The 12,246-nt window shown below is 40.9% G+C and overlaps 1 protein-coding gene across 4 annotated transcripts in view; it reads left to right on the top strand.

Annotated features, from left to right (window-relative positions):
- Positions 1-12,246, top strand: part of LOC136421903 (prorelaxin H2-like) — a 51,572-nt gene extending 39,326 nt beyond the window's left edge. For all 4 annotated transcript variants that reach the window (XM_066409474.1, XM_066409475.1, XM_066409476.1 and 1 more), the window contains one exon: positions 9,623-12,246. In XM_066409474.1, coding sequence (XP_066265571.1) covers positions 9,623-9,969 — 347 coding nt within the window. In that variant the 3' untranslated portion in view covers positions 9,970-12,246. The remainder of the gene's footprint in view (positions 1-9,622) is intronic.

The following is a 12,246-nucleotide window of genomic DNA, read 5'->3' as shown; positions in this document are numbered from 1 at the left end:
GGGTTTGAAAGGTGAAGGGAAATGGATCTAATTGAGTGAAAAAGGTTTGTAGGTGACATTGGCGAGGTTCAAAGTTATAGGTTAATTGAACAAGGAGTCGGACTCAAGATGAGGCATCGGAGGAATGTCATCGTCCTCCTCATGGCGTCTTCAGTTCAACCTTTTGTCGGAGTCAGATAGGTGGAGGCAGATGGCTTTAATTGGGCGAAATGAATTAGCAGTCCTGTGAAGGTCTACGTTCATCGAGTACAGAGTATTAATCAGGTTCAGATGAAGCAGATGCATCTGGGGCCTACTAATGTGTGATACTCATTTATGAGAAAAGATATCAGTTTGACATACTGGCCGCTTTTCATTGAAGTCATTACGGAAATTATAAGGGTTAGAAAAATAAAACAAATATACCGATACATGATAAAAGTTCAAACCAGAAAATAGTTTATAATTAGCTCCATAAACACCTATCCTTACACATCAATGGTATCAAAAAATACGGAGCAAAATGAAAGTTAACCTGTTGTATTCCAAACATCCATTGCATGAAAAAGTTACGAAAGGACAGAACCGTATCAATCTCTTGTCGTTTAAATCTAATCGACAACGACTTGCATAAATCTTACATCGATGAACAGAAGCCGCTTAATATTCACATTTCTTATAGAAAGGTTAGTCTAACTCCATTGCGTTTAACGTCGTATTGCTACTCGTATATTTTGTAAGTTATGCTTCATATGCTTTCTAAAGTTGAAGGTAGCTCAGTCTATTCACTGCATGCTATTTCAACAGATCATGCCCACTTCACGAAACGTGTACCCTATTCATTCTATAAAGTGCGTTCATTTTAAAATATATAGCCACGTCCCTTTTAAAACCCGTCTCAAATGGAATCCATCAGCTGAGGGTTTTTAGACGTGTTAGAGAAGCTTTAGTGAAAGAGTAGCTGTAAGATAAGATTTCTCTCGCAATGTTCCCATTCCTGTGAAGCCGCGAGATGGATAACTAACGTTGGCAGCGTGAAGCTCTCAGGAGTCCATATTCATTTGTCATTGTATAAAACAACACAGCAGGGCGAAACGAAAGTAAATGTTCTCGATCAGACGATAATTTACCTGCAGTTTCTTTAAATCAAATTAATAAGAAGGTCAAGGGGTGGCCGCTGATACAACTTACCAGATGAACATATCTCTTTCAGTCTGCAAAAAAATGAGAGATTTGACATTGTCTTCATTCTTTTCATAATGATGATTTTTCCTAGTACGTATTTAGCGATACGAATTTTTCATGCCAATTCCAATGCCTTTAATAACCTCGTAGCCGTACTAAAACAGTTGATAAAATGTCAAATGCCCTTTTGATAAAACTAAAATTTACCTTGAACTTAATGGATCTTTGATATTACCACCAGAATTTAATTGCAAATTTATGTTACTAAAACGTATAAAATGAGAAAAAAGGGGATTCTAGCTCGGTTTACGCAATGTTGGACGTGGTGAAGTGGAATTGCGGCTCACAGTTGCGTGTGTGTGTATTTGTGTGTCTGTGTGTTTATGTGTGTATCTGTGTATAGAATGTGTGTGTGTGTATCTGTGTGTAGAATGTTTGCGTGTGTATCTGTGTGTAGAATGTGTGTGTGTATGTTTATGTGTGTGTATTTGTCTGTAGAATTTGTTTGTGTGTAGTCGTATTCCTTGAGTGCAGCGTCACTTGATACCTTACTGAATAAAAGAATTTTTATTAAGAAAGAAAAACACATTTTGAAAAGTCATCGTCCTCAAAGATACATGAATACCCGACAATAAAGCTAACTCAATCTACGCCTTTTCTCCTGTTGCATAGACTCAAAGTAGGCTTACCAATAATAAAGGATATACGGTACCCTTGGTAGGGCTATGTAAAGTTTTATGAGGTGTCTATATGTGCCATAAAACTCCAGGGTTGTTCCCCGGACGACGCTGTTGAAGTGTGATCGCAGAAAAGCTTCTCCGGTCCTATAGACGTGAGCATCAGATAGCTCTCAAAAAGCATTATCCATTCTGCCTGCTCGGTTCTTTAGAGCGTAGATATCTCTTGTTGGACCATGGCCAGGCGTTATATCACTGCGTAGTCATGTACAGGGGGGAAAAGTTCACCAGTTGCAAGGTCCACCAACCATCTACCAATTAAAGCGTACATGTAGACGTGAGCATTATCCATTCTGCCTGCTTGGTTCTTCAGAGCGTAGATATCTTTTGATGGAACCATGGCCAGACATTACATCACTGCATACTCATATACAGGGGGTAAAAGTTCACCAGTTGCAAGGTCCACCAAACGTCTACCAATTAAAGCGTTACATGTGGCGCTCGTTCAGATTACAGATGCTGGTGTGTGAGATCATCATCCAAGACACGTTTTTGTAACTTTGTATGTATCTTCTGATGGAACCATGGCCAGACGTTACATCATTGCATACTCATATACAGGGGGTAAAAGTTCACCAGTTGCAAGGTCTACCAAATTTAAACGTCTACCAATTAAAGCGTTACATGTGGCGTTCGGTCAGATGGTAGATGCTGTTGTGTGAGATCATCATCCAAGACACGTTTTCGGTAACTTCGCATGCTGTTCGGATCTGATGATAAGGTGGTGCATTACTTTGACACTTCTCGCTTCCTTTATCTTTACAAAAGTTCGTTCAAGAAGGAAATGCCATTCAGGCGTACGGGGATGACGTCATGGACCATAAAAGTGTTCATTTTACTCTCAGTTCAAAGCTTCATCAAACCAAGCATTATGCATTCCTTGCTGCCCAATTCGCTACGCGCAATTAACAGCATTAACAGCGTGTTATCTATTGAAACAGGTTAGCTTCGTTACCGATGACGTTGCTACCTTTGTGAAATTGTTCTTAAAACTTTTCAATCGTCATTAATAACTACGTGATTTCCCATGATTTACTGAATGTACTATATTCATGTTAGTATCATTCAAACCGATGACTCCTTAAAGCCCGGTTCCACCAGGATCAGTCGTTTTACGCTTTGTGTGTTTTCTTGTCTTTTCGGCCATACTTTTACATTTTGAATAATATTTTCCAGTTATGAAGTCATTGGATATACACATCGGATTCGGGTCGTAGCGAGGTCGCTGAGAGGTCGCAGCGCGATCGCCGTCTAGTGTAAATTCAGGTCAAGTACTGTCCAACTCAGTATTATCTAACGATCTTCTTGTGGAAAGCCATCGATCGGGAGATTCTTGCCTTTAAGATGTTTTATCTTCATCAGATATTGCTGGTTAAGAGTTCTTAAGTGGGGTATTCACATGAAATGATGTATACTCGAGTCATCCGAGGTTGTCAAGTAGTGTTCCGTCTAGAGCGAAGTGCACCTACCATTGCTACCATTCTGGCCCATTGGTGATGGAAGGGGCGAAGCGAAGTCGTCTAGCTTTGAACAATGCTGCCAAGGATACTAGAACTACGCACTTCTCTATTATAAGTGGTTCCGTCTCAACTGAAGATGTTAGGCGAGGAGATATTTCAATTGGGGTTTCAAGATAGTGAGATCTGAGGAGTTTGCTCTTTGAATTCTAGGTCAGTGAAGTTCGTAGATTCTATGAGTTAAAATGAAAGCTCCTTTGTGTTTATAGTTATTACAGTGAAGTTATGAGTCAAGTAAGTTAACACAGTACAAAGCTAAAACTTTGCTCCGGTACAAAACTTTTTCGTTTTGAATTTTCGACTGTCCTGCTGCAGTCTTCTTCAGAATCCTAAGTAGTTTATGTAAAGGTATTAAAAACGTTCAGCTTAGACCCACTACAGAGCAGCATCTCTTGATGACAACTACTCGTTGTCATGAAGTACTGTAGGAGCATCTTCACTAAGTAGCTTTAAAGAACGGTTGCAGTTAGATATTCAAAGACTAGGTGTAACAGACCGTTCGGTGTAATATAACCAGCTGCTGCCGCGCCGCGTGCCTGCGAAGCTGGTGTGTTACGCCTAATGGCGGTTGTACCGGATATAGAAACAGATACAGCATCGATGGTCTTATGGGGCAATTGGCGCACTCGGGTGAGCCATACTCTCAAAATTCAAACACTCAACGTTAGAACAGATACATACAAATGTTCATTCTTTCCCCGCACCATCCCCCAGTGGAACGCACTGCCTGGCACGGTTGTGACGGCTCCCAAGGTTGAGTCGTACCGTGCCAGGCTGGAGGCCTGCCCACCTTAGCCTGGGACCACCTCCCCCTCCCCCTTACTTTTTCCCGTGTGGGGTCATCTGGGGGGTAGTTTAAGTTGAAGTTGAAAAAGGTTTGGGGAATGGATAACATAGTGTCTTCAACATTATCATCATCAGTCGACCCCAGGGGGCACGGGGCAAGTCCATGCAGCACGGAGTACCACACGAGTCTGGCCACCATGGCTGCACCCGGGTCCTCTACGTCGAGTCCGGTATCTCTGAGGAGAATCCTCATGAAGGCGGCTTTCTTTGAAGCATAGCTGAAGGGATGCCTGTTCTGAGTTCAATGAGACCCGCAGACCTTCTGCCGTGTCTTCTTAAAAAAGGACAGAGAACCCACGGGGTGCGGCACACAGGGGTTTTAAGAGTCGAAGCGGTGCGGATCTCACCATTTATCGCACTGCGGGGGTCTGACGAGTACACTGAAATGTCATGTCTGACTTAAGATGATGAACGTGGCAAACCAACGTGAGTCTTCAGAGACCCGCGCCAATCCATCCACACCCACAATGTCAGTGCTCTTTTGATTGATGTGCTTCGGCTTAATGCTTGTTTTCATGCTGGCTTTTCTATCCTTTCCTGAAAGATAAAAGCCTTTATCCATTTCAGCTCAGATTCCGAAGTAAACGAGGGATTTAAACAATAACACGTAGAGTGCCGAATGTAGGTGTTCAGTTGAAACCTCAAAGATGTGGTAAACCCATTTGTTTTACTCGTCTTATAATGGATAAGACGTCCTTACGATAAATGCGCGTTAAAATGCCTCTTACAGTTGTGTGGTAGAGAAAGCAATTCTTCCATACTTATTTCGTCACGAATGCTGGGCAAACGCAAACAGCATATGAAAAATTTACTTTCCATAGACTAGATTTTGATTCGCTTTACAAAAGCTTGTCAGAGTATCATGGCAGTTGCTCGCTGATACGCTGTTACTAAATTTAGCAGCGGCAGACGGAAGTTTCGGAAGTAAAACTTCCATGCATCTTGTATCTATATTCATAGGCATTTCTATCTAAGCCGCCGGGATGCTATCTCTGGTCATATGTCCGTGAAGACCCATCGGCCCAGAAATGATTCCATCTGCCGTGTATTTGACCTTCGCCTTTTGGGCTTAGATGAACATGAATAAAACAGGATGGGGGCTGTAGGGTTTACACTCCACGACACGCATGTTGTATTTCATCTCAGCCTTATGTGAAACTATAACGAGCAGAACGTAGCTATATAATGTCCTTGGACGTACGGAAGTGCAGAACGAGGAAGACATACAGCCCTCCTCGGGCATACCGGAAGATCTCGATCCGATGTAATGTGCGTAATGTACGGCCAGTATAACGTCGTTAGTAAAGAGAAACAGACAGTACATCTGTAATACTACATGTGACTTACAGCATGCATCGACAGGCTTTATGCTCAATGTACGCTCGTTCTCATTTAGATGTACACATTTTGTGTAACTTCCGTTACCGTTTGAAGTAAGACGTTCCTGACATTTAGATATGCCGCATATAAGGTGCCAAACTGTCGTTTTTATAACGACTTAAAACTTTTCTGGCTTTTAAAAACGACAGTTTGGCACCTTATATGTGGCATATCTTAATGTCAGAAACGTCTTGCTTTAAACGGTAATGGAACTTACAAAATGTGAACATATAAATGAGAACGAGCGTGTTGAGTCATTCATTTCAGTCATAAACATCAATGTATCTATCTATCTATCTATCGGCCGTCGGCCGGGACTAGACAAGTAGATACTTCACTCCACATTGCCCTACCCTGCATCATATAGGATCAACACAACATCATTGATATTTAACCCTTACACGGCAACTTCTTCTCCGGGTCAATTCAATGAAGTAGACTTTGTCAGTGCGAAACTTTAGGTTATCAGTTGTTTTTTACTTTTATCGAGTTGTGATAGCAGCAGCGCATTGCATATGAAAACCGATGCCTGTTTTTGTTACTATAAGTTTGACATTATAACTTTGACAATTTGACCTTTTCCTACGAAACTTTATAGCGTGTTTATGCCTTTACAACGCTTACCACGACACCATAACTAAAAGTCATGTACGCTTCTGAACCATCTTTTCCAAAACATACATCACAAAACAGTATCTATACAGCTATTTGATACGAATAGTTACCATGGAAAAGATTCAAGATATGTTTAGCTTCTGAAGCGCGAGTTCAAATATAGTTCGCATTGATTGATATACGAATGACCTTCCACGAAGCTTTGCGTTGGTATCTCAACTTCGTTCAGATATGCTTTCACATGGAATCATTTTTATGAGGCAGATTCTAACATGATGTTACAGCGGGCGGTTTGGAGTTAGAATAAAACGACCATCAATACGCATTTTGAAATTTGGCATCTAGGATCAAGACTATAACTGAAGAGGTTCCTTTAAAAATGTGTCAATTGTCAAGATGTGTGGATGATTCATTGTCGGTGAATGTGGAACAGCTTCCCGTGTCAACCTTTGCTTCATCTGGTTCTCATCTTGCTCTAGCGCAGGACTCCTCAAACAAAACATGCCATGAAAGATTTACACGTACATTGTAAAGTCTTCAATACCACCATTGGTAAACATACCTCTGGTAGTGTCATTCTTTGAGGGACAGATTCTCTAGAGAGACTAGAGAAGTAGAAATCTTGGAGAGGCTACAATGGGTGGACAAAGCTCCTTTCCTGTTTAAAGTCGCAAAGGGATTTTACACTTGTACCTTCATACATTATATCTATAGAGACGTTTGGTGGTTTATTGCAGAATAAGGTAATCTGTAAGGCCTGTAAATCCACATAGAAAACTTTTCAGCTTCATTCATCTGAGTAGTCCGACTCCCGCGTGTTTTAGCGATCAAATATCCTATAGAAGCTCCAGGGGTAAACTTATCTGGTGGAGACTAAAGCCCTCCTCCCACTGGACCCTCGGCACGTTGGCAGCCTCGCTGCGTTCTAAACTGGATTTATGTTAGTCTGTTACCCTTGACTTTATAATGGGATTATCATTCAAAACGTAAAAGTATGACCAAAAAGACAACCAAACACGCAAAGCTTAAAAGATTCCGTGGGTCCAGTGAGAGGGGAGGGGGGCTTTACACATCCGCGCAAAGACAAATATCTACAACATAGCACTTCGATTGGTAAAAAGCTTACAAAGAATTAAACAGGGCTAATATATGATATAAGATATGAATTGCACTTAAGTATATGTGTTTCTTACATGACGAATTGTGTTGATTAATGTTTGTGCATCTGTTTGTTTGGGCAGTCGATCAATGTTTACCAGGGTCGTTACATTACATAGTGATTTCGAGCATTATTTTCTAGAGGAAGTGTCTTGACATCTATACATCAAATAATGAAATTAACGGGCTGGTGTAGATCTGTGAGGATTTGCCAGAATTAATACGTTTCCCATGGGTATTCAATAAAAAACAACTGTATATCTCACTGTCATATCTAAAGTAACTAATGTAGTCTTGTATTCTGTCGCAAAGGCAGACCGTCATATGAACGAAAGGAAACATATTCCGAAGCAATTTAACGTATTCCCTGGGGCTAAAACATAATCAGCGTTCTTCACGGCTTGTCAGACATATAACTGTCATAAGTTCCTGATGGTACAATATTGCAGCATCTTTGGAATGCCTGCAGTAACGCCTCGGCTGGGGTCTGTTGCACATCCTGGATGTCTAGCACACGTCGCGAGCAAGGCTGCAGGTCACTGGACAAAGTCCGAATACTGGACACTGAGCATGACTACTTTATGAGAGATAAAAAGGAGGCCATAGACATCAGGGCACTCCAGACATCACTCAACAGAGACAGTGGGCGTTATAAACTTCCTGGCACGTTTGACCAATTGCTGACGTCACGTATCCGCAATGACACGTGCCAATAAAGTCACGTGTCTGTAACTCTCGCAAGTTTACGGTCGAAAGTGATTGGTCATAATTGATCCTGAAGAAGGCGACACGGAAAATTCGATCAATGAATACCTTAGTGTTGGAAGACAGTTTAGCATTGTATTATGATTACAACCAACACAGATGAGCTTTCATTATAAAGGCTGCAGGTCATTTAAATGCAGCAGGCCTCGCAAAGTCTCGCGCACCAAATATAGAAACATGGGCGCTAATATCACTGCTTTATTAACATATTTATTCAGAGTTTTGGTATAAAACCTAGTTCTGCCAGATCTTTCTTTAGTTACTGACGAAAGATAGCGGATGCTCTCTGAAACGTTTGACTGTTTCAGAATTTTATCCAGTTGCTTGAATAACTATTTTTGGCGTATCGTATTACCTGGATGTCTAACCTTCATCAACGTATCACTGCTTTTGGTTCTGTCAATCACTATGGATATCCAGGATTGTCCGCGATTGGAGACAATGCTGGATAAAGCAGTACCTGGATAGGTCAGGATCCCTTGGCGTCTGCAGAGCGGCGCCTTGTGGCGCTTTAACTACTTACGTAGGCTTCAGAAAATGAAATCCCTGGTACTTTGCCCTGCCTTTCTGGCCTGCATCAATGAGCATGAGGTGAGTAGGTCCAAAGAACTGGCGCGGCAATAAAGAGGGTTAGAAAAACTACGAATAGGTCAGAGCTTGGTGTGGTTCACCCTGGGAGGTAAAAAAAACCGCTATCATTGGACGGGTTTAATTTGGTGGGGAAAAAAGGTACATAAAGAAAAAAATCGTGTCTGAGGCCAAAAAACAGCTCTTCCTTCGTCAAAGTTGAACAATAACACATTTTCCATAATGACGGGTAACAGAATGCGGGTTTGGTGTTGATACAGACACAATGGTCCTATCATCAAAGTTCTATAAACAGCAGCCAGTAGGACATTTTCGTTTAGTTAAAAGTGGCCATCCGGCGAGTTACAAGCGAATTACATGCGGGGAATTCGATTGGGTCGCTGCTGCAACAGCGCCATCCATCAATCATCCATAAAAGTGCAAGCACACAGTAGCGCACACGCATTTACGCTTCTGATTCTCTTGTCAAGCGCTTGCTGCTCTCAAACTGTTTAAATGCATGCTAAAACCAGACCACCCTCTGTATGATCTGTTACCAGATGTTCGGTCAGAGGTCACTGGAAGGTCTCAACGGAACTCTGGTTGAATCAGTATCCCCCTTAGCTAGGACCAACAGACTGTACAACTCATTTCTCCACTATACCATCCGTCTGTACAACAGACAATTGCAGACTGCGTCATAGTTATTGTTCTTTCATATTGTGTGTAACAATATGTTGTGTAATATCAACCTAATTCAGAAGTGCATGTTTTTGTATGCACAATATACACTTCTGCGATGTTGATTTAGACAAATAAAGATTTGAAGATTTGATTTGAAGTAATGCAATACCATTTTCTCTTTTTTTCCAGAGTCCAGACCGCCCGGTTATAAGCCTCCCTCCGTCAGAACGTCCAGATCCTCGCTACTTCATGACGACCCCGTCCACTCTACTCTGTCCAGTTTGCCCACATACACAACCAACCTCCCGACTTTGGCGCCATTCGACTTCTGGAACGTGGCTTCCGTCTTAGATCTCGCGAGAATGTCCGCAGACGAGACGAGAGAAGAGGAGAAGAGAAGAGGAAGAGGGAGGGGCAAAGGCAAGGCGAGGGGGAGGGGGAGACCGCGGGGCCGCGGGCGGTACGCCTACAAGGGGATCGCCGACTACTGCTGTAGAAAAGGCTGTAGCCCACGGCAGCTGGCGGTAGTCTGTTAGAATATATTGGAAGGATTAAGGAGTCCTTGACAAGGAGAGTTGAAAATTCAGATGTGATGGGGTTGAGAGGAAATTTATCGACAGAGTAACAAAGTATCACGTAGGCCCACAGGATCCAATGTCATGATCAAGCTATTACGCAAACGAAGCTGTGATGAAGTAGATTTAGTTTGTACCTACAAGGATCAAAAGACTGCACCAGATTCTTATCTTTATCCCCTGAGGTGCCGTCATTATATATTTTCAAAGTAAGGTAGACAGGATTCTACCATCTATTAGTCTAGACTGACACTGTGGCCAATAATCTAGTTTAGAAGGGGGCTTAGCCAAAGGCAGAGAAGACTTAGCTAATACATTGTTCTGGGCCAAGATGAAGCTCTTGAGAATATATATATATATACATATATGATATATAGGTTCTCTGGCATACATTGGCCATCTAATACCATTGAGCGTTGTGGTCAGACACGTTGAACTAATTGATGAGGAAACCTACTCACCTAATCAGCTAGAATGGTTGCACGTTGGGTTAGAGTTACGTTTTTGTTTTCAATAGTACCCTCTTAACACAACATGTACACATGTTATACAGAGCATCAAATGACTCAAAGCATCAACAGGACATAAAAAGATAAAAAAGCAAATACATTGCTACCAGTTGCTGCATGTCTCTTATAACTACGGGCATTAAATGGCAACAAAAATGTTGTAGTGTACACCTCAGTTGACCTGTCAGATACATACTACTTTAGGGCAAATGAAGAATGCATATTTAGCTTTGATGCACTGTATTTGTATTGGTATATTTACGCCTGCATGGTATGTAATGATAGGAAACTATATGGATCATTATGTACCCAAGACCATGTTCCTTTGTAGAGTTGTTCATAAAATTTATCAGGAGTTAACTTACTGGAACATTCGTTAATGTTGACCAAAGCAATATCTTCTCACACTGATATATCGATGTAATGATATGATATCTGAATATATCCAATCTTTGAATATGAAAAATATTCATCATGAGTTTGAAGTCAATTCAACAATGGAAACAGTTGTTGGTCTTAGTGAATACGGATGTTAGAAACTTTATTTCGAGAGCAATAGTTGTTATTTTCATCACACAAGACGTAAGACAATATTGAATTTTCCACAGAAGCAATTTAACAGACTATTGTAATTTCCTAAAACAACTCCACATATAACAGCATTGAAATACAGTTGCCCACAGAAGTGCATAACAATAGACCATGCTTTATTTAACTTCTTCCATATTGCAAGTTCCAATATACCATATATATATATCATATGTTATTTGGAACAAGTATTCTTCTGGTCAACTTGGATGACCTGGAATCTATCCTTACCGTCAGCTTCCTTCTGGTGTTAGATATCATTGTAAAGTAGGTACTTACCATGTCAAAGTCACAATATACGGAATAGATAATAGTTTTCGAAACATATATAAAAGAAGACCCACTGTGGACCAAACAGTTTTATCATTCTGCCTCGTAAACTTAGATTCTGCGCTTAAGGCCATGTTGATTTGATTATATGGATAACCTTCGCGCACGAATAAATTTTCGTCCATTTACACCCCCCCCCCAAAAAAAGTTTTCTACCATACTGTTATTCGTGGAAAACAGCTATAAAACGAGCAGATATATGCTGTAAATTGCAAACAGATATTTTGGAAAACCGATGATACGAATGTCTAGAATGTCAAACTCAAAGAAGAAGATGTGAAAGAAAAAAATGCATGATGAAGAATACATTATTTGGTATACGATTCTCTGTCTGTTTGGTCATTTCTTCAAACTTCCTGACCACATAGATTTCATAATAAATGCAACTTATTTCTCGTAAGGTTTTTTTTATTGGCACGCTCGCATCAGTTTTGGGGTTGCCAAAGGATGTCATCCATATAATCAAATCAACATTGCCTAATGTGAGTTCAGAATGGAAACGTTTGAATCCACGAACATATGGCATTAATGGATTACACCTAAGCTTTTAAACATTATGGAAATGTACCAACGGAACTTACAAACCATTCTCAATGTAGAGAGAGAGTTAACGTTCTGCCATCCCGTACCGAGTCTGTACATATTGTATCTGTGGTATCCTGAACCAGAGCAGGCTCCCAGCAGGGTCTTATGAGACGAGTAGATCCACGGTGTTGCAGTTAATGGACAAAAGCAATGAAACCGAGACAAACGATACGACTTATCAAGGATCAAAGAAAATCAAAGAAAAATTAAAGAAATTAATTGCAAA

This window comes from Branchiostoma lanceolatum, chromosome 16 (assembly GCF_035083965.1).
Source record: "Branchiostoma lanceolatum isolate klBraLanc5 chromosome 16, klBraLanc5.hap2, whole genome shotgun sequence".
NCBI lineage: Eukaryota > Metazoa > Chordata > Leptocardii > Amphioxiformes > Branchiostomatidae > Branchiostoma > Branchiostoma lanceolatum.
Note: the sequence above shows the minus strand (reverse complement) of the source record. Positions and strands in the feature narration are given on the sequence as shown.